Here is a 25,480-nt window from a genome sequence, read left to right as displayed (position 1 = left end):
GACGTTACAGGGTCTCCAGCTCTTTCCCATCTGCTCCTCTCTCAAGAGAAGAAAAAACGGTGCCTTACTGTCTTCAGACATCGCAAGGATCACAAAGATTTCTTTTTTCATGACCCTGCCCTTGCCAGAATTTCCTAGGCTGTTCCACCTCATTCAGCTTCAGGTAGGGAAAGGGATTAGGCCCGGTTCAAAGTTTATTAGTTAATTTCGTTTTATTTAAAAATTTGTATCTTTGTGGCTTTTTCATCTCCTTGTAAAAAACTGTCAAACAGTACTGGAAAATAATGCAAAAAGTGGCGGAGGTTTCTGTAGGAACCCAGGTTGTCTCAGGCAGTTACTCTGTCCTGCCTGCTTTCCTTTGTCTCTGGGGTATGAAGACCACGCTCAGCTCTTTCTTTGCGCGCACACAGCGTATTCCTCCCAAGTACCTCTGGATGGGGGAAGGGAGGCACATTTCAATTTTTTGTGGAGGAAGTGACAAGGAGGCAGCTGGTTCAGGCCGAGGGGATCCTGGATCCATCACACACTGAAAGTCCCTACGCGCTACCAAACTCCTGGCTGTAGCTAAAAGAGATTGCGGTCAGGTCAGCATGAGATGCTGAGAAAACGAGACGTTGGGAGGACCGCCCGGCTAGAGAAGCCAAAGAGGCGGCAACTCTTTCGTCACGTGACCGGGCCTCGTCTCAGCCCGGGTTTCCCCAGTGCCAGGGCACGTGTGAAGGTTGAACCTTCCGATTGGCTCGGCGGGACCAGTTTGAACGGAGTACGGGAGCCGCGGCGGCTCACCTAAGGCCGCGTTTTTCCTTTTTTTTCTTTCTTTTTTTTTTTTTAAATTCTCTCTCTTTGGCTCCCTCCTTTCGCGCGAGTCTCTGGAGAAGCCGCAGCGCGAGGCGCCGCCGCTGCTGCCCGGGGCCGGGTAAGTGGGCCTCACTCAGAGCCCGACCCTCTTGGCCCCAGCTTGCGTCGACCCCCGCCGGGCACCGGGCCTGCGCCGCGCGCGGCCCGGGCGTCGGGGCCGCGCCCGACCGGGAAAGGCCGGGAACCCGGTTGGGCCCGATCTTGGTGGCAGGGAGAACGGGCCGGGCGGGGGAGGGGGGAGCCGAGCCGAGCTTAGGGGGTGGGGCCTCGGAGCCAGGCCAGGTTGGGGCTTCGCGAGAAGAGGGCCAGTGGGGCTGCTGGGGTCGGGCTGGAGGGGATCTGATTGGGGGAAGCGTCTGGGGACTGCTTGGGGCCTGATTGGGGGACGTCGCGAGGATCGGGTGTGTGTAGGGGCCTATTTCGGTGGGCCTTGGTTGGGTCTGATTGGGGGAGGCCGCACTGAAAAGTTGGGCTGGGCTGGGGGAGGGGAGCTTTTGGGGCCCTGAAAGGGAGGGGCGTCAGACTTCGGCTTAGAGGGTTTTCCTGGATCTGACTTCGAGGCATCACTGGGATCCGTTGAGGGGAATGCCCCGGGGGGGTGTTCACCCAGGCCGAACTGGGGGAGGCTGCTAGGATCGGACCAAGGGGTTACCGACTCGAGGTGGTGGGGGGCTCCCGACTCGAGGTGGTGGGGGCCTCGGTTGAACTTGATTGGGAGAGGCTGCAGATATCGTCAGCAAGAGTTACTGCTGACGGAGGCGGAGGGGGTTTCAGGGAGAGGCTTGGCCAGATCTTATTGGGGAAGGCTACTGGGATCGTCCAGGGGGCTCCTAGAGTAGGTTGGGCGGGCTTGGCTGCCTCTCATTCGAAGAGGCAAGGGAGACCTATCGGGGGACTGCTTTGGGCCTGATTAAGGGGAATTGTTAGAATTTGTCTAGGGCACAGGTTGGGATATCTGGCATCCACAGAGCTTGAAGGGCCGGGACAGGGGAGGCAGGAGAGATCAGGACGATCGTCTTGGAACGGTGCATCGGGGAAAACTCATAAATTGGACCAGGGCAGGCGGCCTCTGGGATCTGGAAGACGTTAAGGGCCGGGTTTCTGGAGAAGGGGACTCTTCAGGGACTGTGCCTGCATCTAAGAGACCACGGGGGCCGGGGCGCTATCACGGTCTGGGGCGGGGCCCCTGGATGTGGAGGCGGATGGGCCCTCGCCCAGCCACTGCGAAGGAGGCGGAAGCCTTCGGGCTCGGAGTCGGGGTCGGCGGCATGGGCCGCCCTGGGACGAGGGCTCTTCGCTGGGTCCCATGAGGATCCGCCGGGCCCCACCGCCGCCGCCTGTAGTTCGCTTCCACATCCCCCCTCCTGCGCTCCCGATCCCGCGACTGCGCGGCCGAGGATGGCGCAGCTGGCGGGGACCCCGCACTTTGGCGGGCGTGGATCGAAGGCCTCTGCCTGTCCGCCGAGGGCGTTCCCGTCGTCATGCGGCCACCGCGGCCTCAGGGGCTCCACCTGGGTCTCACACGGAGCCCCAGAGACCCAGCGCTGACCCCGGCCCCTACCCCCGCAGCTTGCCTTGCGCCATGGACTGGCAGCCAGACGAGCAGGGCCTGCAGCAGGTCCTGCAGCTGCTCAAAGACTCACAGTCGCCCAACACAGCCACTCAGCGCATCGTGCAGGATGTATCCTTCCTTCCTTCCGGGCTGGGGGAACCGGGTAGATGTCTGCAGCTTCTGAAGACCAGAGGGAGAAAGAGAGGGACTGACTCCCCCTGTCCCCAGATTTTTTCTGCTGTGGGGAGGATCTGTCCTGGACAGAGAAGAATTAGAATTCCTGGGTCCCATTTCCAGAGCTGCGGGGATTGTTATCAAAAATGATGAAAATTCCGAATGTTCATTGAACACTAACATCTATTCCATTAACTAGTAAGGTAGGACCTGGCCCAACGGGGTGGCTCATGCCTGTAATCAGAGCACTTCGGGAGGCTGAGGCAGGTAGATCGCCTGAACCCAGGAGTTTGAGACCGGCCTGGGCAACATATTGAGACCCGGTCTCCACAAAAAAATACAAAAATTAGTTGGGTGTGGTGGCATGCCCCAGGGGATGTTCCCTCCCCTACTTTGTAGGCTGAGGTGGGAGGATGGCTAGAGGCCAGGAACTGGAGGTTGCAGTGAGCTGAGATTGTGCCACTGTACTCCAGCCAGCCTGGGCAACAGAGCCAGACCCCGTCTCAAAAAAAAGTTAAATAGGCTTGGCGCTGTGGCTCATGCCTGTAATCCTAGCACTTTGGGAGACCTAGGCAGGCGGATCACTTGAGGTTGGGAGTTTGACACCAGCCTGACCAACATGGTGAAACCCCGTCTCTAGTAAAAATACAAAATTAGCCTGCCATGGTGGCTCGCGCCTGCAATCCTAGCTACTCGGGAGGCTGAGGCAGGAGAATTGCTTGAACCTAGGAGGCAGAGGTTGCGGTAAGCCGAGATCATGCCATTGCACTCCAGCCTGGGCAACAAGAGTGAAACTCCACCTCAAAAAAAAAAAAAAAAGATATATAAAGATAAAAATTTTAAATTTTGGCCAGGTGTGGTGGCTCATACCTGTAATCCCAGCACTTTGGGAGGCCGAGGCGGGCAGAACACCTGAGGTCAGGAGTTTGAGACCAGCCTGACCAACATGGAGAAACCCTGTCTCTACTAAAAATACAAAAATTAAGCCAGGCATGGTGGCGAGTGCCTGTAATCCAAGCTAATCTGGAGGCTGAAACAGGAGAATCCTTTGAACCTGGGAGGTGGAGGTCGTAGTGAGCTGAGATCATGACATTGTACTCTAGCCTGGGTGACAAAGCAAGACTGTCGCAAAAAAAAAAAAAAAATCTATAAACCGTGAGCATGACTCACCCTAAAATTTGGATTCTCTCTTTTTTTTAAAACAAAAACAAAACAAAAAAGCACAGCCTGCTAGTGAGGAGAGCTGACTAGCAGCTGCCACTTTAAGTGTAGTGGGATTCTCCTCTCTCCTGCTCTGGCTGGGTCTTCAGGAGTGGATGGGAGACTCAGATATTCCACCCAACTCCTTGTATGAATTTGATGTTTCTGAGGTGCTCTGTGGGCTTATTAGGGGTTTGATGAGCGGGATCCCCCAGGAGTTGGCAGCCTGGTCCCAGTGGTCAGAGATGGTGTCAAGTACATAGTGAGGGGCCTGGCCTGGGGAAGGCCTCTGTCTTCCAAGTCCCTTAACAGCCTGGCAGAAACTCAAACAACTCAACCAGTTTCCTGACTTCAACAACTACCTGATTTTCGTCCTGACCAGACTCAAGTCAGAAGGTACGCCCTTTGCTCCCTTCCATGCGATCGGGACCCTGCTTTCTCCCCGGTGGGCCCCTGAACCTTAGCCTTCCTCCTCCCAGATGAGCCAACACGCTCTCTCAGTGGCCTCATCCTCAAGAACAACGTGAAGGCGCACTATCAGAGCTTTCCACCCCCTGTGGCGGACTTCATCAAACAGGAGTGTCTCAACAACATTGGCGATGCTTCCTCGCTCATCCGAGCCACGATTGGTGAGAGGGGCAGTGGGGGTTGGCCTCTGAGGACACACTGAAATCTCCCTCTCAGCTAAGAGGCTTCTTAGCATGTTAAGTTACTGCTTCATGGAATGCTCTGGCACCCTATATGGTAGTACTATTACTATTTGACAGATGAGGAAACTGAGGCACTCAGCTGTTAAGGGACCTGCCTGGGTAAGCAGCAAAATAGCTGAGGCAGTGCAGGGCCATGCTCTGGAACCACTCCCTCCTGAAATAGTCCTTCTTGCCTCTGAGATAGTCATGCAACATGTAGAGTTTTGAGTTAGGCCCTGGGCTGAGTGCTGAGGGTATAGCAGTTAAAATATGCAGGTATGGGGCCGGGTGCGGTGGCTCACGCCTGTAATCCCAGCACTTTGGGTGGCTGAGGTGGGCGGATCACAAGGTCAGGAGTTCGGGACCAGCCTGAGCAACATGGTGAAACCCTGTCTCTACTAAAATACAAAAAATTAGCTGAGTGTGGTGGCGGATGCCTGTAATCCCAGCTACTTGGGAGGCTAAGGCAGGAGAATTGCTTGAACCTGGGAGGCAGAGGTTGCAGTGAGCCTAGATCATGCCACTGCACTCCAGCGTGGGCAACAGAACGAGACTCCATCTCCAAAAAAAAAAAAAGAAATGCAGGTATTTATGTTTCAGGTATAACATGAATTAGGTTTTCAGTAGAACCTTTTCTGACTCCTGGAAGGTGGTCTGGGTAAGTTACAGAAAGATAACTAAGAATTGGCTGGGTGTGGTGGCTCGCACCTGTAATCCCAGCACTTTAGGAGGCTGAGGCAGGTGGATCACCTGACGTTGAGTTCAAGATCAGCCTGGCCAACATGGTGAAACCTGTCTCTACTTAAAATACAAAAAAATTAGCTGGTCATGGTGGTAAATGTCTGTAATCCCAGCTATCCAGGAGTCTGAGGCAGTAGGAGAATCACTTGAACCTAGAAGGTGGAGGTTGCAGTGAGCCTGGAACTAGCCATTGCATTCCAACCTAGGCAACAAGAGTGAAACTCTGTCACACACACAAAAATTAACTGAAGCAATTTTACCTTAATTATTCATATTTATTTATTTTGCTACTGCTAAGTATTAACACTACTGATTGCTACTAACTTAAAGCTTTTTTTGTTTCTGTTGTTGTTTGAGACTGAATCTCGCTGTCAGCCAGGCTAGAGTGCAGTGGCGTGATCTTGGCTCACTGCATCCTCTGCCTTCCAGGTTCAAGTGATTCTCCTGCCTCAGGCGTCCGAGTAGCTGGGACCACAGGCATGCGCCACCATGCTCGGCTAGTTTTTATGTATTTTTAGTAGAGATGGGGTTTAGTCATGGTGGCCAGGCTGGTCTTGAACTCTTGACCTCAAGTGATCTGCCTGCCTGGGCCTCCTAAAGTGGGATTACAGGTATGATCTACCACGCCCTGCTGAACTTAAATTTTTTTCCTTAAATTTATATCAAATTTAGGCAGGGCACAGTGGCTCATGCTTGTAATTCTAGCACTTTGGGAGGCTGAGGTGAGTGGATCACCTGACGTCAGGAGTTTGAGACCAGCCTGGCCAACATGGCAAAACCCTGTCTCTACTAAAAATGCAAAAATTTAGCCAGGCATGGTGATGGGGGCCTGTAATCCCAGCTACTCAGGAGACTGAGATAGGAGAATCACTTGAACCTAGGAAGTAGAGGTTGCAGTGAGCCAAGATCGTGCCACTGCACTCCAGCCTGGACGATGGAGCTAGACTCTGTCTCAAAAAAAAGACAAAAACAAAAACTACATCAACTTAAAAAGATTGCTTCTAGGCTGGTCACAGTGGCATTTGCCTATAGTCCCAGCTATTTGGGAGGCTGAGGTGGGACTGTCACTTGAGCCCAGGAGTTTGAGACTTGTCTAGGCAACGTAGTGAGATCCCATCTCTACAAAAAATAAAAATTAGCTGGGCATGGTGATGTGTACCTGTGGTCCCAACTACTCAGGTGGTTGAGGCAGGAGGGTTGCTTGAGCTCGGGAGGTCGAGGCTTCAGTGAGCTGTGATCACACCACTGCATTCCAGCCTGGGTGACAGACAGCAAGACCCTGTCTCAAAAAATAATTATTGACTGGGTGCAGTGGCTCACACCTGTGGTCTCAGCACTTTGGGAGACCGAGGTGGGCAGATCGTCTGAGGTCAAGAGTTTGAGACCAGTCTGGCCAACATGGCAAAACCCCCTAAAAATAGAAAAATTTAGCTGGGTGTGGTGGTGGGGTCGTGTAATCCCAGCTACTTAGTAGGCTAAGGCAGGAGAATTGCTTGAACCCTGGAGGCAGAGGTTGCAGTGAGCCGAGATCGTGCCACTGCACCCCAGCAAGGGCAACAGAGCAAGACTGCTTCTCAAAAAAAATGGGACTTTTGGCTGGGTGGGGTGTTTCGAGTCTATAATCCCAGCACTTTGGGAAGCTGAGGCTGGCAGATCACTTGAGGTCAGGAGTTGGAGACCAGCCTGGCCTACATGGTGAAACGCCATTTCTACTAAAAATATAAAAAATTAGGCCAGGTGCAGTGGCTCACGCCTGTAATACCAGCACTCCGGGAGGCTGAGGTGGGCGGATCACAAGGTCAGGAGATTGAGACCATCCTGGCCAACATAGTGAAACTCCGTCTTATTTATAAAATATATTTGTGTGTGTGTGTGTGTGTGTGTGTGTAATTAGCTAGGAATGGTGGTGGGCGCCTGTAATCCCAACTACTCAGGAGGCTGAGGCAGGAGATTGGCTTGAGCCTGGGAGGCGGAAGTTGCAGTGAGCCAAGACTGTACCACTGCACTTGAGCCTAGGTGACAGAGTGAGATTCCATCTCAAAAAAAGAGTGACTTTTAGTCCCACAAAAATGCCCTCCCTGGTCACCAGAAGGGATCTGGACATTCTGAGCTCATTCTAGGTGCCAGGCTCTGGGCTAAGTCATTGAAACTTCCTTATAATCAGGCTAGGTGTTCATGTCTATAATCCCAGCCCCTTGGGAGGCCAAGGCGGGTGGATCACCTGAGGTTAGGAGTTTGAGACCAGCCTGGCCAACATGGCAAAACTCCATCTCTACTAAAAGTACAAAAATTCACTGGGCATGGTGGTGTGCGCCTGTAATCCCAGCTGCTCTGGAGTCTGAGGCAAGAAAGAAACTTACTGCTAACCTTAGGAGGCTGGTTTTCTTGATCTCTTCTGAGGGCTGAAAGCACTGAGGCACAGACAATGAGGTGATGTGGCTGAGCCGAAGTTATACAGTCCTCAGTGGGTACCTACCCACCGCAGGGAGCACCTTTTTGCTGTTTAGTTTCCACCTTTGGGAAACACTGCCATCTCCTGGCAGCAAATGCCTTCTCTGCACTTGACAGAATCCATCTCTGTCACCAGATTCATGCACTGCCCTGCCCTGGCACCTCAGATGTTTGCTGTATGTAACTCCTGGATGGCTAATAGGCAGTACAACCTGTCCCTGCCACCTTCTTTCCCTCACCTCCTTTCCCTCTCCCCTCCTCCCAGTCTCTGCCCAGCCCCAGTGGCCCCTCACTCGTCTCTTAGCACACCATGCCTGTCCTCACCCCAGGCCTTTGCACCGTAGATTCCCCTGCCTGAGATGCCCTTTCCCAGGAGCCTGGATGATTCCTCCCATAACTCCTTCACCTCCTTCAGGTCTTGGTTCAGATATCAAGTTGTCACCTTAACGAGGCCTGCTTTAGCCACCCAATCTAAAGTTGCTACCTTCACCTACATTCCTTTCTCACCATCTTTTCTGCTGTGTTTCCCCTCTAGTCCTTGGCATCTGGCCCCTCTCAGTTCTTTTTTTTTTTTTTTTTTTTTGACATACGGTCTTGCTCCATCCCAGGCTGGAGTGCAGTGGCACTATCTTCACTTCAAACGATTCTCCTGCCTCAGCCACTCGAGTAGCTGGGATTACTGGCATCCCCCACCATACCTGGCTAATTTTTGTATTTCTAATAGAGATGGGGTTTCACCATATTGGCCAGGCTGGTCTCTAACTCCTGACCACCCACCTTGGCTCCCAAAGTGCTGGGATTACAGGTGTGAGCCGCTGTGCCCATCCTCTCCCAGTTTTTTGGCTAATTTACTTCATGGCTTGTTTCCCACTCCCAAGGGTGGGGGTTTTGTGTTTTGCTTTGTGCTGCACCTCAGGACCTGGAACGGAGTTGGCTCACAGTAAGGCTCAGGGTGCTTACTGAGTCAAAGAGTACCCTTTCTACCTATGTCAAGGGCAGGAGCAGTCGCTCATGCCTGTAATTCCAGTGGTTTTAGAGGCTGAGGCAGGAGAATTGCTTGAGGCCAGGAGTTTTAGGCCATCCTGGGGAACATAGCGAGATCCCATCTCTACAAAAATTTTTAAAAATTAGTCAGGTGGTACACACCTGTAATCCCAGCACTTTGGGAGGCTGAGGCGGGCGGATCACAAGGTCAAGAGATCAAGACCATCCTGGCCAAGATGGTGATACCCCATCTCTGCTAAAAATACAAAAATTAGCCAGGCGTGCTGGCAAGTGCCTGTAATCCCAGCTACTGAGGAGGCTGAGGCAGGAGAATTGCTTGAACTGGGGAGGTGGAGGTTGCAGTGAGCCGAGATCATGCCACTGCACTGCAGAGCGAGACTCCGTCTCAAAAAAAAATATTAGTCGGGTGATACTTGGGAGCGGTGGCTCATGCCTATAATCCCAGCACTTTGGGTAGCCAAGGCAGGTGGATCACCTGAGGTTGGGAGTTCAAGACCAGCCTGACCAACATGGAGAAACCCTGTTTCTACTAAAAAATAAAAAAAACAGCTGGGTATGGTGGCACATGCCTGTAATCCCAGCTACTTGGGAGGCTGAGGCAGGAGAATTGATTGAACCCTGGAGGTGGCGGTTGTGGTAAGCCAAGGTTGCACCACTGCATTCTAGCCTGGACAACAAGAGCGAAACCCTGTCTCAAACAAAACAAAACAAAACAAAAAAAAACAAAACTGGGTGCAGTGGCTCACACCTGTAATCCTAGCACTTTGGGAGCCCAAGGCGGGTGGACCGCCAGGTCAGGGGATTGAGACCATCCTGGCTAACATGATGAAACTCCGTCTCTACTAAAAATACAAAAAATGAGGCGGGTATGGTGGCACTTGCCTGTAGTTCCAGCTACTCGGTAGGCTGAGGCAGGAGAATTGCTTGAATCTCGGAGGTGAAAGTTGCGTTGAGCCAAGATTGTGCCATTGCACTCTAGCCTGGGTTACAGAGTGAGACTTCATGTCAAAAAAAAAAAAAATTAGTTGGGCTAGTGGCATGTGCCTGCAGTCCCAGCTACTCAGAAGGCTGAGGTGGGAAGATGGCTTGAGGCCAGGAGTTTGAGGCTGCTGTGGACTGTGATTATGCCACAGCACTCTAGCCTGGGCAACAGAGCAAACTCTTATCTCTTAAAAAAAAAATGAGAGAGAGAGGGATGTATAGGGCATACATGGGCTAGGGGACAGAAAGGCAGCTCTGGGGGTGCCCAGTGGGAGAGGGAGGTGCTGGGCAGCCCCCGCCCAGCCTCAGGCAGCGTCCTTTCCCGGCCGCCCCAGGCATTCTCATCACCACCATCGCTTCCAAGGGTGAGCTGCAGATGTGGCCTGAGCTGCTGCCTCAGCTGTGCAACCTGCTCAACTCGGAGGATTACAACACTTGTGAGGTAGGTGAGAAGCCATGGATGGCCAGAGGGGGCATGGGGAGGCCCGGACCACCACCCACCTTTGTTTCTCTGTCCCTCTGCACTCAGGGAGCCTTTGGAGCCCTGCAGAAGATCTGCGAAGATTCATCAGAGCTTCTGGACAGCGATGCCCTCAACAGGCCCCTCAACATCATGATCCCCAAGTTCCTACAGTTCTTCAAGCACTGCAGTCCCAAGATCCGGTGGGTACAGCTTCCTGAGGGCTTCCAGGGAGCCTGGAGTGGGCAGGGTCAGGGGTGACCCCTGTGTCTGCTCCCCACCAGGTCCCACGCCATCGCCTGTGTGAACCAGTTCATCATGGACCGGGCCCAGGCACTGATGGACAATATCGACACCTTCATCGAGGTGGGCTGCTGGGCTGGGGGCGGGCAGGGCGAGGACCCAGGACCCCTGCAGCTGACCCTGTTCCTCTCTGCAGCACTTATTTGCCCTGGCCGTGGACGATGACCCTGAGGTGCGGAAGAATGTGTGCCGCGCCCTGGTGATGCTTCTGGAAGTGCGGATCGACAGGCTCATCCCCCACATGCACAGCATCATCCAGGTATGCATGGTCAAGGCCAGCCCAGACAGGCAGGCAGGGGGCTGGTGGCAGGGGTCAGGGAGCCACCCCCAGCCAGGCCAGACCTCAGCCTATCCCCCCTGCTACAGTACATGCTGCAGAGGACCCAGGACCATGACGAGAATGTTGCCCTTGAGGCCTGTGAATTCTGGCTGACGCTGGCCGAGCAGCCCATCTGCAAGGAAGTCCTGGCCTCCCATCTGGTCCAGTGAGTGCCACTGCCCACTGTCCCTCCCCCGAGCTTTGACCCCTTGCTATGCCTCTGCCTTCCCTTCTGGTGAGCTACTGTGCTTCTCTCAGTCCACATCCTCGTCAGTTTACATTCAGCATATATTTATGTGAGTGGTAAGAATACCACTTTTTTTTTTTTTTTAAGACAGAATCTGGCTCTGTCATCAGCCTGGAGTGCAGTGGCACTCTCTTGGCTCACTGCAACCTCTGCCTCCCGGGTTCAAGTGATTCTCCTGCCTCAGGCTCCCAAGTTGCTGGGATGACAGGCGTACACCACCATGCTCAGCTAATTTTTGTATTTTCAGTAGAGTTGGGGATTTCACTGTGTTAGCCAGGATGGTCTCCATATTGTGACCTTGTGATCTGCCCACCTCAGCCTTTCAAAGTGCTGGGATTACAGCCGTGAGATACTGCACTCAGACAAGAATCCCACTTTTCAAAGACTTAAAAATTAAGTAACTGATAGGTGGAAAGAAATGAAAAATCAACAAAGGCTTTAGGTATGGCTGGATCCAGGTGCTCAACAGATATGAAAGGTGTGTGTGGTCTCAGATCTGATTGCCTTCTGTTGGCTTCATTCGCAGGCACAGCTTTCCCTCTGAGTAGTGCTGTGTAGCCTTCTGTGCCCTTCCAGCGTAGGAACTTCAGAGTAAGGAAATTCTTGATCAGTGTTTCTAACAAAAGACTTAAAACTGGCCCTCCTTGACAAACTTGGACTGGCCTCTCTCCAAATCATTTTTTTGCCTTTTTATTTTGAGACAAGGTTTTGCTCTGTCATCTAGGCTGGAGTGTAGTGGTATAATCATGGCTCACTGCAGCCTTGACCTCCCAAACTGAAGCAGTCCTCCCAGGCTGAAGCAATCCTACCACCTCAGCCTCCCCAGTAGCTAGGACTACAGGCAGATCCCACCACACCCAGCTAATCTGTTCTAAGTTTTAATAGAGATGAGGTCTTGCTAAGTTGCCCAGGCTGGTCTCAAACTCCTGGTCTCAAGCAGTCACCCTGTCTTGGTCTCCCAAAGTGTTGGGATTACAGGTGTGAGCCACTGTACCCAGCCCCCAAGTCATTATTATTTTATTTATTTGTTTATTTATTTTGAGACAAAGTCTTACTCTGTTGCCCAGGCTGGAGTGCAATGGCGCGATCTTGGCTCACTGTGACCTCCACCTCCCAGGTTCAAGCGATTCTCCTGCCTCAGCCTCTGGAGTAGCTGGGATTACAGATGTGCGACACGATGCTGGGCAAATTTTTTTATTTTTTATTTTATTTATTTATTTATTTATTTTTTACTAATGTTTTTATTTTTAGTAGAGATGCAGTTTCACCATGTTGGCCAGGCTGGTCTTGAACTCCTGACCTTGTGATCTGCCCGCCTTGGCCTCCCAAAGTGTTGGGAGTACAGATGTGAGCCACCGCGCCCGGCATGCCCAGCTAATTTTTGTATTTTTATTTATTTATTTATTATTCATTAGAGGCCAGGTCTCACTGTATTGCTTGGGCTGGTCTCAAACTCATGGGCTCAGGTAATCCTCCTGCATTGGCCTCCCAAAGTGTGAGCCACTGTGCCTGGCCCCAAATTATTATTGATAACAGTATAGGGCTGGGCAGACAGTTCCTGGGGAATGATGAGACCTTGATGAGCAGGTCATTAAAGCTCTGTCACTTCCAACTCTCGGCTGCAGCTGAGGGGCCAACTGGCTGGTCTGTTTGCTCCCCTACCCAGGCTAGTCTGGCCCTGTCTTAGGTAAGTGGCCAGGGATAGGACTGCACGTCCCTGCCTTAATGTTGCGCTAGGGACCAGGCACTATACAAAGATTTTCAGTGTATTCAGTGGTCTGTAATTCACTGAGTGGCCAGGTCTGGGTCAACAGCTTTCCTGCAGGCTGAGTGCCATGGTGGCTTACACCTGTAATCCTAGTGCTTTGGGAGGCTGAGGCAGGAGGATTGCATGAACCCAGGAGTTTGAGGCTAGGGTGAGCAGTGATTGCACCACTGCCCTCTAGCCTGGGTGACAGAGTAAGACCCTGTTTCTTTTTCTTTCTCTTTTCTTTTTTTTTTTTTTGAGACGGAGTTTCACTCATGTTACCCAGGTTGGAGTGCAATGGCGCGATCTCGGCTCACCGCAACCTCCACCTCCTGGGTTCAGGCAATTCTCCTGCCTCAGCCTCCTGAGTAGCTGGGATTACAGACACACACCACCATGCCCAGCTAATTTTTTGTATTTTTAGTAGAGACGGGTTTTCACCATGTTGACCAGGATGGTCTCAATCTCTTGACCTTGTGATCCACCCGCCTCGGCCTCCCAAAGTGCTGGGATTACAGGCTTGAGCCACCGCGCCCGGCTCTTTCCTTTTTTAAAGGCGGGGTGTCACCATGTTGGTGAGGCTGGTCTTGAACTCCCGACCTCAGGTGATCCACCATCCTTGGCCTCCAAAGTGCTTGGATTACAGGCGTGAGCCACCGCGCCCGGCCAACCCTATTTCTTAAAAAAAAAAAAAAAAATTCTTTCTGTGGAGCCAGGAGTGGTATCATTTCTGTCCTAATTGTAGCGGCTAAGACTAGGTTCTGATAGTTCCCCAGAGGTAAATGGATTGATGTACACCTAGCGGTATCATCGTGTTCTGCAGGGTCTGCTCTGTGGCTGATTGGTGGGCTAGTGACCTGTCAGCATGTGTTTGTCTCCTTCCCAAGCTGTGCCTCCCCCCACCCTTCGCCACGGCCCCTGCATCCCCTTGAACAGCCCCTTTCCCTGCAGGCTGATCCCCATCTTGGTAAATGGGATGAAGTACTCAGAAATTGACATCATCCTGCTCAAGGTCAGGCAGGGGCCACCCAGCATGGGTGGGCATGGGCATGGGTGTCGTGGCTGGGGTCCCTGGAGTACTTAAGAGTCTGCCTGTCCCCCAGGGGGATGTGGAGGAGGATGAGGCCGTCCCCGACAGTGAGCAGGACATCAAGCCACGCTTCCACAAGTCACGCACGGTCACACTGCCCCACGAGGCTGAGCGGCCCGATGGCTCCGAGGACGCAGAGGATGACGATGATGATGATGCTCTGTCTGACTGGAATTTGAGTGTGTGCCCCTGCCTGGGGGTGGGGGTGGGGTGGCAAGCCCTGGACTCCCTCTTGGGAGGTGATTAGAAGCTATATAGAAGCTGATTAGAAGTTGATCGTGAAAATTCTAATCATGATCTCTGATCCTGAGACTGAAGTCAACGAGGGTTGGCCTGCCTGAGGGGCTGCCCTGAGCCTCCCCAATGTCTCCCCCTCTTCAGGGAAGTGCTCAGCGGCTGCACTGGATGTACTCGCCAATGTCTTCCGGGAGGAACTGCTGCCCCACCTACTCCCGCTACTCAAAGGCCTCCTCTTCCACCCCGAGTGGGTGGTCAAGGAGTCTGGCATCCTGGTGCTGGGCGCCATTGCCGAGGGTGAGTGTGCCTGATCTCTGAGCCTCGTGCTGGCATGAGACAGTGGGGCTGGCCCACGGTACCCGCCATGCCATGGCTGAGTGCTCCCTGGAGGCCTGTTCACCTTCCTCCAAACAGCTCTGAGATCTCAGTTCTTCCCTTGGTTTTGGGGCCTGAAAGGAACCCCTGGAACCCCACAATGCAAGGTCTCTTGTTCATTCTCGCAGGCAGGCAATTCTTTTGTGTTGTAAGCATAATTACAGAACATCGATAGTAACAGCAGGCGTAGCTACATGCCTGCCCCATGCGCTTACGGGCACAAACGTCCTGGGCCCTCACCACCACCTGATGAGGTGGGTGTTGGATCCTAGTTTCAAAGATGGGGAACCTGAAGTAAAGAAAGATTGATGCCCCTTCTTTCTTTCTTTTTTTTTTTTTGAGATGGAGTCATGCTCTTGTTGCCCAGGCTGGAATGCAGTGGCGCGATCTCGGCTCACTGCAACCTCCACCTTTCCTTTCAGCCTCCCGAGTACCTGGGATTACAGGCATGCGTCACTATGCCCAGCTAATTTTGTATTTTTGGTAGAGACGGGGTTTCTCCTTGCTGGTCAGGCTGGTCTTGAACTCCAGACCTCCAGTGATCTGCCCACCTCAACCTCCCAAAGTGCTGGGATTACAGGCATGAACCACTGCACCTGGCCTCGATGTCACTTCTTTACAGTCCAGGGTGTGCCTGGGCCTTAAACTTTACTCTTCCTGGCTGCCAGGCTGTCCTGCTAGAGTTAGTAGTAACCTGTGGTAGGTGGTGTTTCATCAAATTCAAACTAGCGTCCTGTAATTCGTGGGGTTTTTCATCCCGATGGTATATAAAACTTGTTACAGGAGTGCTCTGTGAGTCTGTTAGAGGCATGACATACCATTGCCTCAGCATCCAGACCTGTGCAAAAAATTTCAGACATGGCAGCAAAAACCCTCACCCTGGTAAGCTTTCAAAATTTGTCTAGTTACAGTGGTGCACACCTGTAATTAATCCCAGCTACTCAGGAGGCTGAAGCAGGATGATTGCTTTAGCCCAGGAGTCTGAGACCAGTCTGGGTAACATAGGGAGACCCTGTACAAAAAAAATTTTTTTAAAAAGCCAGGTGTGGTGGCTCATGCCTGCAATTCCAGCACTTTGGGTGGTTGAGGCAGGCAGATGGTTTGAGCCTAGGTGTTCAAGACCAGCCTGGGAATTACAGTGAGACCTCATAATTACAACAGAAAAAAAAAAACTTAAAATTAGCAAGCATGGTGGTGTGCAACTATGGTCCCAGATACTTGGGAGGCTGAGGTTGGTGGGAGGTTGAGGCTGCAGTGAGCCATGATTGCGCCACTGTATTCCAGCGTGAGGAAACACAGTGACACCCTGTCTCAAAAAAAAAAAATGTCTAAGGAAATGTTTCCACATGTAATATGTGTTTAATGTATCTCATATTTCACATTAATAGGTTATATATTACGCCACACGTGTGCATATGTTAATATATTAATAGATTACATGAGCTGTATTACTTTTTTTTTTTTGAGATGGAGTCTCACACTCTTATTGCCCAGGCTGGAGTACAATGTCGTGATCTCAGCTCACTGCAACCTCTGCCTCCCAGGTTGAAGCGGTTCTCCTGACTTAGCCTCCCCAGTAGCTGGAATTACAGGCACCCGCCACTACACCTGGCTAATATTTTTATATTTTCAGTAGAGATGGGGTTTCACCATGTTGGCCACGCTGGTCTTGAACTCCTGACCTCAGGTGATCCCCCTGTCTCACCCTCCTAAAGTGCTGGGATTACAGGCGTGAGCCACTGCATCTGGCCTGTGTTATATGTTGGTGGTAAAAAGATCTATAGGAGTTGAGCCCAAACTGGTAAACATAGATCTTGTGTCTTGGGATGTGCTATTACCTTTATTCTCTTTAAATAAAAACGCAGTGTTTGTGATCTTAAAAAAAAAGAAAAACAAAAGGCAGGGGTTGGGTATGGTGGCTCAAGCACTCTGGGAGGCCGAGGCAGGCAGATCACCTGAGGTCAAGAGTTAAAAAGACCAGCCTTGCCAACATGGTGAAACCCTGTCTCTACTAAAAAAAAAGAAAAATTAGCCAAGCATGGTGGCCCTCACCTGTAGTCCTAGCTACTCGGCAGACTGAGGCACGAGAATTGCTTGAACCTGAGAGGTGAAGGTTGCGGTGGGCCAAGATTGCACCACTGCACTTCTCCCTGGGGGACAGAGCGAGACTCTGTCTCAAAGAAAACATTTAAAAATTTAAAAATTAAGGCCAGGCGCGGTGGCTCAAGCCTGTAATCCCAGCACCTTGGGAGGCCGAGGCGGGTGGATCACGAGGTCAAGAGATCGAGACCATCCTGGTCAACATGGTGAAAACCCGTCTCTACTAAAAATACAAAAACATTAGCTGGGCATGGTGGCGCGTGCCTGTAATCCCAGCTACTCAGGAGGCTGAGGCAGGAGAATTGCCTGAACCCAGGAGGCGGAGGGTTGGAGTGAGCCAAGATCACGCCATTCCACTCTAGCCTGGGTGACAGAGTGAGACTCCATCTCAAAAAAAAAAAAGAAAAACCACAAACATCTAAGAAGGGTTTCAAATGCAAAGTGCCTTCCTTCCATCTGGGTCACTGCTGCCCCATAAAGCCCCACTCACTATGTAACGGAGCCAATTTTGAATTAATGCATGACGAGGTAAGATAACATAGGGCTCTGGGATGAGACGCTTCTGCTGTTTCCCCTCCCGTACCTGCCTTTCGCTGGCTCTGTGAAATGCGTCCTGGGCCAGTAATTTAACCTCCAAGACTCAGTACCCTGTATGTTGTGTGTGGCTGACTCTTTCTCTCCATAGGGTGATCTCAGTACAATGTGTGTGGCTGGGCCCAGCTTACTCCTGGGGCCTAGTCAAACTGCCCCCTCCTGTCTCCCTTTCCTTGTAGGCTGCATGCAGGGCATGGTGCCCTACCTGCCCGAGCTGATCCCGCACCTGATCCAGTGCCTCTCGGACAAGAAGGCCTTGGTCCGCTCCATCGCCTGCTGGACGCTGAGCCGCTATGCCCACTGGGTGGTCAGCCAGCCGCCTGACATGCACCTCAAGCCCCTGATGACAGAACTGCTCAAACGCATCCTGGATGGCAACAAGAGGGTGCAAGAGGCAGCCTGCAGGTGACCCTAGACCCCTGGTCCCGCAGCCCCCACTCTCCCCCAGGCCACCCTCTGGGAAGTGATGACACCTATGACTGTTGATGTGGCACTGATTTCTCTCATATTCGTACTGGCTGATCCTGAGTTGCCCTCCCCAACTGCCTGTGGCCCAGTGCCACCTGCCGTGGTCCACTGAGCCCCCTGCCTTATCCTCCCTCCCACCAGTGCTTTTGCCACCCTGGAGGAAGAGGCCTGCACGGAGCTGGTGCCCTACCTCAGCTACATCCTGGATACCCTCGTCTTTGCCTTTGGCAAATACCAGCACAAGAACCTGCTCATCCTCTATGACGCCATCGGCACCCTGGCCGACTCTGTAGGCCATCACCTCAACCAGCCGGTGAGACCCCAGAGTGGCTCCCACCTCCCGATCCCCATGCCCCTGGGCATCCAGTGACCTGGTGGCAACCCCGTGTTGCATGCCAGGGACATGGCCGTGAGCTCGACAGGCAGACAGACCCAGCCCCACCCTCGCCCTGCTCCCAGTCTAGTGGGGGAGACAGACAATTATGAGACAGCATGGTAAGTGCTGTGCTTCGGGAACCAGGAGGCGGTGACCCAGGATGCTGGGGGGGTGGGGTGCGGAGGGCAGTGCGTGCACAGGGGAGAAGAATGAAGGCCTTGAGGTCTGGCCGGATGGCAGGCCTTGCATGGTCCCCTGAACCACAGCGAGGCACCCAGGCCTCATCACTGGGGCAACAGGTGCCTGAGTCACAGTCTGCCACCCCTACCCAGGGAGTACCAATTTCCTCCTGCTTTCCCAGGAATACATCCAGAAGCTGATGCCCCCACTGATCCAGAAATGGAATGAACTCAAGGACGAAGACAAGGACCTCTTCCCCCTGCTGGAGGTGAGTGGGCTCCTGCCCTTTTCCTGAAGCCCATCCCGCCTGCCCCCACCTGAGTTCTCCCCACCTGCCTTTCTCCCTGCCAGTGTCTGTCATCGGTGGCCACTGCCCTGCAGAGTGGCTTCTTGCCTTACTGTGAGCCCGTCTACCAGCGCTGTGTCACCCTGGTGCAGAAGACACTGGCTCAGGCCATGGTAAGCACCCCCAGGCCCGTCACCTGTGCTTCTGCATTGGCCTGCCCCAGGGCCTGCTCCACTCACCCATGCCCCTGACCCCATCTGTGTCTAGATGTACACCCAGCACCCCGAGCAGTATGAGGCTCCTGACAAGGACTTCATGATTGTGGCTCTGGATCTGCTCAGCGGCCTGGCTGAGGGCCTGGGTGGTCACGTGGAGCAGCTGGTGGCGCGCAGCAACATCATGACACTACTGTTCCAGTGCATGCAGGTGGGTGGGAACGTGGACAGTGGTGACACGCAGCAGCCTGCGTGGGCTGCCTCTGGTGGGGACCCAGGGCCTGGTTGTGCCCAAAGGAAGTCAGGGAAAAGGGGCCGGGACCGTTCTAATTATTTAAAAAAGTGATCCTGAAGGCCGAGGCAGGAGGATTGCTTGAGCCCAGTAGTCTGAGACCAGCCTTGGCAACACAGTGAGACCCCAGTTCTATTAAAAAAAAAAAAAAGTAGCTGGGATTACAGGTGTCCGCCACCATGCACAGCTAATATTTGTATTTTTTAGCAGAGACAGGGTTTTACCATGTTGGTCAGGCTGGTCTCAAACTCTTGACCTCAAGTGATCCGCCCACCTTGGCCTCTCAAAGTGCTGGGATTACAGGCTTGAGCCACTGCACCTGCCCCCCATCTCCCCCCCCCCTTCTTTTTTTTTTTTGAGACAGAGTCTCACTCCATCACCCAGGCAGGAGTGCAATGGTGCAATTTTGGCTCATTGCAACCTCTGCCTCCCAGGTTCAAGTAATTTTCCTGCCTCAGCTTCTCAGAAATCTGAGACTACAGGTGTGCCACCATGCCTGGCTAATTTTTTTGTAATTTTAGTAAAGATGGGTTTTTGCCATGTTGGCCAGGCTGGTCTCAAACTCCTGACCTCAAATAATTTGCCTGCCTTGGCCTCCCAAAGTGCTGGGATTATGGGCATGAGCCATTGTGCCTGGCCCTAACAGTATGCCAGTTTATATCAACAACTTGCACATCTGTGGATTTTGATATCTACATGGACACTGAGGGATGACTGTTGGGGCACTGCCATCTCCCATTTGCAGATATGGGCTGGATGCTAGGAACAGCTGGGAGCCCTAGCACTGGAAAGTGGCAGAGGGACTGTGCCCCCTCAGCTGTCCTGGTTGGGAGGAGGGGAGCCCAGCCACACTGATCTTTCTTGAATCCCCAGGACTCAATGCCCGAGGTCCGGCAGAGCTCCTTTGCCCTCTTGGGAGACCTTACCAAAGCCTGCTTTATCCACGTCAAGCCCTGTATCGGTATGACACTCGCCTTGTTCCTAGCCCATGACCTTAGCCCGGCCTCAAGTGATGGAGAGAAATGCCCAGGGAGGACTGTGACCGAATTGGGATGTATTCGTACTGTCTGATGGGGCCTGCTGGACTAGGTCCTGCAGTTTACCCTGGCTGTCCCTCCTGCTCAGCATCCCTGTTTCTCCCCACCAGCCGAGTTCATGCCCATTTTGGGCACCAACCTGAACCCAGAGTTCATCTCAGTCTGCAACAACGCCACCTGGGCCATTGGTGAAATCTGTATGCAGATGGGTGAGTGCCCTGCAAGTGGCAACAGGCCCCTCCCTATTGGCCTGTTCTCAAACAGGGGCCGGGAGCCTAGCTCTGACTGACAGTTCCCTTCAAGGGAAGTCTCTGATTGGGGGGTCATCAGAGGTGGAGCCAGGCAGAAAGGCCATTTGTGATTGGCTTCTCCAAAGAAAAGGGACAGGAGTGTTGTTCCTATTGGACTGTTTTGTGTAGTTGGCTAAAAGACTCATTCGGATTGGTTGGGTGACTTGGGCTTCTATTCCTTTGACTTGGGCAGCCAAGGTAAGAACACGCTGCCCAAGTCAAAGAAAAAGAAGCGCAAGGGTCTGGATCTGGTTGGCCAGGCATTCTGGCTGGGGATGAGCCAGAGAAGGTCTTTAGTTCCCTTACTGGTAATGGTTGGCCAGTCTCTGGCTGGAACTGGGCTGAATGACGGGGGCGGCCCACTGGCCCCCAGTGAGCGGAGGAGGCTGTGCAGATCCCTGATTGAGTGCTCCCCTAGGGGCAGAGATGCAGCCTTATGTGCAGATGGTCCTCAACAACCTGGTGGAAATCATTAACCGACCCAATACACCCAAGACACTGCTGGAAAACACAGGTGGGCACCCAGCCTGGCTGCTGCCTGTAAGGAAGGAAGGGAAAAGGGAGAAAGGGAGGAAGTTGGGTGCAGAGAGACCTGGCAAGAGACTCAAGAAAGAAAGATAGATGCAGAGAGACATGGGAAGAGACTCAGGTGGGTTGGGAAGGACCCCTGGCTGCGCCAAGCCTGGGTGACCAGGCTGGCTGCTGGAGCCATCCCCTTGGGGCCCATGGGGCGGGGCTTGGTGCCTCCTGCCAGAGGCCCCGCCACGTACTGTCCCGGGGCCGCTCGGGGTTGCAGGTCGCCTGATGAGTCCCTCTGCCATTCCAGCCATTACCATCGGCCGCTTGGGCTACGTGTGCCCCCAGGAGGTGGCACCCATGCTGCAGCAGTTCATCCGGCCTTGGTGTGTGTCTGCGTGTCGAGCCTGACCCCCTCCCTCGCCTGTGCACTCCCAGCCCCATCTGCCTACTGACTCTCTGCCCCGCCCCACCCATAGATGCCTGTCCCAGGCCCACTCAGTGATCCCCAGTGACCCAGACCTCTGAAGATGCATGCCCTGCCTGCCCTCTGACCTCTAGCTGCTCACCTTCTCACAGGTGCACGTCCCTCAGGAACATCAGGGACAACGAGGAGAAGGACTCAGCCTTCCGTGGCATCTGCATGATGATCGGCGTCAACCCGGGGGGCGTTGTGCAGGTTGGGGCAGCTGGGCTCTGAGGGCAGGTGCGGGTGCTGGGCTTGGGCGGCCCCTCACCTGGGATCCATCACGTTTCAGGACTTTATTTTCTTCTGCGACGCTGTAGCCTCCTGGGTGAGCCCGAAGGATGACCTTCGGGACATGTTTTATAAGGTGAGGCTCTGACTGTGCAGGCAGGGAGGAGACTGTCTAGTAACAATGGGGTTTGTGGGGACGGGGGAAGAGGCGCACTCCTCTTCTTCTACTCCTGCCTGCCCCTCACCACCACCCTCCCTACAGATTCTCCACGGCTTCAAAGACCAAGTTGGGGAAGATAACTGGCAGCAGTTCTCTGAGCAATTCCCGCCGCTGCTCAAGGAGAGGCTGGCGGCCTTCTATGGGGTCTAGGCGATCATGGAGACTACCAGGTGAGGAGGCCGCAGCTGGAGGGCCAGCACTGTCTGGGGGCCAAAAGGTCCCAGGCCATGACCTCCCTCCTCCCCCTGCAGGTTTCTGTCTGCGTCGTCGTCGGAGGGATTACTGGGGAGCGTGCTGCATCCAGAAGTTGCTGTGCCCTGGTTGAGGGGGGTTAGGGAGGAGTGAGTGGGACTCAAATCCAGATGCCTTCCCCGTCCGTCTGTCTGTCCACCTGCCCTGCTGGCAGGTGGGTGGGGCCACCATGCTCATCCTACACACAGGGAGGGGGGGACTTCTGGTGGGCAAGGGCCCCTGGGCTCTAATGGGGTCATCTCCAGCAGCCCACTTGGGCCAGCTACATGGGAGGGAGGAATCTACACAGCTGACCAAATCCAGCTTCGGATGAGGTGAGGGAGGAGCAGGTCGGGAGGGGGGCCCTTGTAGGGACGCGTACACTCACACGGGCACACGTGGCCACACGCATGTGCGGGTGCCATACCCGGCGAGGCTGGGCCAGCCGCTCCACCATTTTCCCGACTGCATGGAGACAGTAGAATTAGTGAACCCCTGAGTTAACCCGTAAGGCCTTCCGTGTAACCTGCATCTAGAGTTTAAGAAGCTTCTGCTGTTTTGCCGGAATTGGCGGTGACTGGGGAGGGCTGGGTGGGTGGGGGGCCTCAGGCGGGATCCCGGGGCGGGGGGAGGAGGATGGTGACCTTAGGGGGTCGTCCTGTCAGCACGCACATGCTTGGGACCCGCTCCACACACTCCCTGCCAGCTTTGTCAGCTGGTGTGTCTCCGTCCTTGTCCTAGCCCAGCTTGCAGGGTGGGGACCACTGGAGTGGCTGGGGCTGGCCAGAGGAGGTCACCCTTTCTCCTTCCTGTGTGCTCCAGTCAGTGGCTTTTGAAGACGCTGGGCTGGGACCTTTTTCCTGAAGAGAGCTGGGTGCAGCCAGAGCTACCGGCACCTACCCCCAGCCTCTCTCTAAGCAGCTTTAGGGGCAGTCCATTTCTCTGTGCTTCTGAAAGCCCCCTTCTCACGTTGTGGGCCTGAGTTTTAACTCAAGGGCCTGGGCAGGGGCATTTGATTGATGATGACAGAGGACAAAGGTTTATGCTTTGCCAACAAGAAGGAAAACCAAGGCTTGGTGGAAGGAAAAGGTGGTGTGTCCCCTGTTCCCCACCCCATCTCCCTGGGGCTTCCTGCTCATCACCCAGTGAGCCCACAGATCCTACTACACTGGGTCAGCAATTCTAGAGAACCTTCCTGAATAGTCTGGGGAAATGGTCAAGGTGGGAGGGGCTCCCCTAGAAAGGGAGGGGGGTGTAGTTACTTCCCAGTTGACCAGAAAACTGGGCTCTGCAGACCCCCTTAGCATTTTTTCCCATTTTTTTACTTTCCTGCTTTCTACTTTTGGGGGCCCCTTGTGTTTTGGGGTTTGACTGGAGTCTCACATCCTGGGGCCTGCTCCATCCATCTCTCCTTGGCCCCAGACCCCGTCCATCCTAGCCCTGTCTTACCATAGTCAGGGTCAGGCCCTGCCTCTATTCCAGGGGGCACTCAGTGCACATTCCATAAATTAGCTGGGTGTCCCTGCACGCCCACCCCATGAAACTCGAGCAGGTCTCTGGAAGCCATTTGTTAAAAAAAAAAAAAAAAAAAAAAAAAAAAAAAAAGTTTTAAAAATACCTTTTAATTTTCTGGTAATTCCAGTTTTTTGGAGCATCCTCTGCTGGGTCTTGGGGTGTGTGGATGGACTGGCAGTCTGATGGGATTGGTAACCCCTCTCTACTCAAGATGGGGGCCTCCAAACGCCTTCAGGGAAGGGGAGCCTGTTTTCCTTTCCTTTTTTTTTTTTTTTAAACTATTTAATTTTTTAATTTATTTTTGGTTATTTTTTGCACAATGAAGTTTCAGCTTCTCAACCTTCTCCTCTACCCAGGGCTGTGGACCCAGACTGGCCTTGAGCCACAGTCCCTCTTTCCCTCCTCACCCTCTTCCCTCTGCGGGCTCCCGGGTCTGTCCATTTGTTACTGTGCTGTGCTGGGGATTGGCGCCGAGGTGGCGTGAGATTCCACTTGTGTAGAACTTTGTTGAGTAAAGATCAGTTTCTTGTGAACCCCTTAGTCTGTGGCTTCCTGTGTCCTTGGCTTTGGTAGTGAAGAAATGTGGGGGGCAGCCAGGAGGCTTGAGAGTGGGAAGATAGATGAATGTGAAAGATGGAAGATTAAATTTGTGACATACATGAAATGTGCAGCTCATTCTCTGGGACATCAGCTTACTAAGGGTGAGCCATTAGTGTCACAGCCCAGGTTCAACTTGCCCCTCTGCCATACTGTAAACTGAGTGGTTGGGGTGAGGCCTTGCCGCACTCTTATCAGCTGACCCTGGGTCAAGATTTTTGTAGAAGGCTCAGCACAGCCCCAGGCCTGAGAGAAATTTATTTACTTTTATTTTTATTTTTTTGAGATGGAGTCTCACTCTGTCCCCCAGGCTGGACTGCAGTGGCATGATCTCAGCTCAGTGTAACCTCCACCTCTTGGGTTCAAGCAATTCTCTACCTCAGCCTCCCGAGTAGCTGGGATTATAGGTGCCTGCCACCACACCCAACTGATTTTTTTTTTTTTTTTTTGTATTTTTTAGTAAGGATAGGGTTTCACTATGTTGGCCAGGCTGGTCTCGAACTCCTGACCTCATAATGCACCCACCTTAGCCTCCCAAAGTGCTGGGATTACAGGTGTGAGCCACTGCACCCAGTGTGGGAAATTATTAATATGAGTTACAGTTACTCAGGCAAATGAGAAGTTGTTCTAGCTGTGGGAAAAAACACAATCTTCAGAATAAAATCTTTTTTTTTTGAGACCAGGTCTTGCTCTGCCATCCAGGCTGGAGTGCAGCCTCAGCTTCCCTGGGTCAAGCAATCCTCCTACTTCAGCTACCCAAGTACCTGGACTACAGGTGCATGCCACCATGCTGGTTAATTTTTTAAAATCTTTTTTGGAGACGGAGTCTCACTCTTGCCCAGGCTGGAGTGCAATGGCTCCATCTCAGCTCACTGCAACCTCTGCCCCACCTGGGGTTCAAGCGATTCTCTTGCCTCAGCCTCCCCAAGTAGCTGAAATTACAGGTGCTTGTCACTGCACCCAGCTAATTTTTGTATTTCTTGTTGGGGAAGGGTGTCTCGCTATGTTGCTGAGGCTGTTCTTGAACTCCTGGGCTCAAGCAATCCACCTGCTTCAGCCTCCCAAAGTGCTGGGATTACAGGTGTGGACCACTGCCCCCTGCCAGAATAAAATCTTTTTTTTTTGAGACGGAGTTTTGCTCTTGTTACCCAGGCTCGAGTGCAATGGCGCAATCTCGGCTCACCGCAACCTCCGCCTTCTGGGTGCAGGGAATTCTGCCTCAACCTCCTGAGTAGCTGGGATTACAGGCACGCGCCACCATGCCCAGCTAATGTTTTGTATTTTTAGTAGAGACGGGGTTTCACCATGTTGACCAGGATGGTCTCGATCTCTCGACCTCGTGATCCACCCGCCTCGGCCTCCCAAAGTGCTGGGATTACAGGCTTAAGCCACCGCGCCCAGCCCCCAGAATAAAATCTTATTGTAACCTTGGTGTGG

At 53.1% G+C, this 25,480-nt stretch overlaps 1 protein-coding gene and 1 non-coding gene across 6 annotated transcripts; both read left to right on the top strand.

The window, feature by feature from the left end:
* The first annotated feature begins 725 nt into the window (after positions 1 to 725).
* TNPO2 (transportin 2) lies at positions 726 to 23,979 on the top strand. Of its 5 annotated transcripts, none has more exons than XM_032265885.1 (25): positions 726 to 916; positions 2,428 to 2,539; positions 4,105 to 4,180; positions 4,264 to 4,413; positions 9,987 to 10,093; positions 10,181 to 10,314; positions 10,396 to 10,477; positions 10,551 to 10,673; positions 10,781 to 10,899; positions 13,679 to 13,739; positions 13,831 to 13,996; positions 14,199 to 14,351; positions 17,303 to 17,528; positions 17,733 to 17,904; positions 18,329 to 18,415; positions 18,499 to 18,606; positions 18,701 to 18,859; positions 19,814 to 19,901; positions 20,088 to 20,186; positions 20,686 to 20,781; positions 21,064 to 21,169; positions 21,363 to 21,462; positions 21,542 to 21,616; positions 21,743 to 21,870; positions 21,952 to 23,715. In XM_032265885.1, the coding sequence occupies exons 2-24, from the start codon at positions 2,441 to 2,443 to the stop codon at positions 21,848 to 21,850; spliced, it is 2,694 nt and encodes an 897-aa protein (XP_032121776.1). In that variant the 5' UTR covers positions 726 to 916; positions 2,428 to 2,440; the 3' UTR covers positions 21,851 to 21,870; positions 21,952 to 23,715. The 5 variants fall into 5 exon arrangements, with proteins under 5 accessions (XP_032121776.1, XP_032121777.1, XP_032121778.1 ...); XM_032265886.1 differs by lacking the exon at positions 726 to 916 and adding an exon at positions 1,001 to 1,259 and having other exon boundaries at positions 21,952 to 22,491; XM_032265887.1 differs by lacking the exon at positions 726 to 916 and adding an exon at positions 1,129 to 1,259 and having other exon boundaries at positions 21,094 to 21,169; positions 21,952 to 23,979.
* On the top strand, positions 17,581 to 17,650 carry LOC116541623. Its single transcript, XR_004264872.1, has one exon. It is a non-coding gene; the product is annotated as a small nucleolar RNA SNORD41 (small nucleolar RNA).
* Positions 23,980 to 25,480: the final 1,501 nt, after the last annotated feature.

Source organism: Sapajus apella, unplaced genomic scaffold, assembly GCF_009761245.1.
Source record: "Sapajus apella isolate SASKATOON/1434 unplaced genomic scaffold, GSC_monkey_1.0 scaffold152, whole genome shotgun sequence".
Classification (NCBI taxonomy): domain Eukaryota; kingdom Metazoa; phylum Chordata; class Mammalia; order Primates; family Cebidae; genus Sapajus; species Sapajus apella.
Note: the sequence above shows the minus strand (reverse complement) of the source record. Positions and strands in the feature narration are given on the sequence as shown.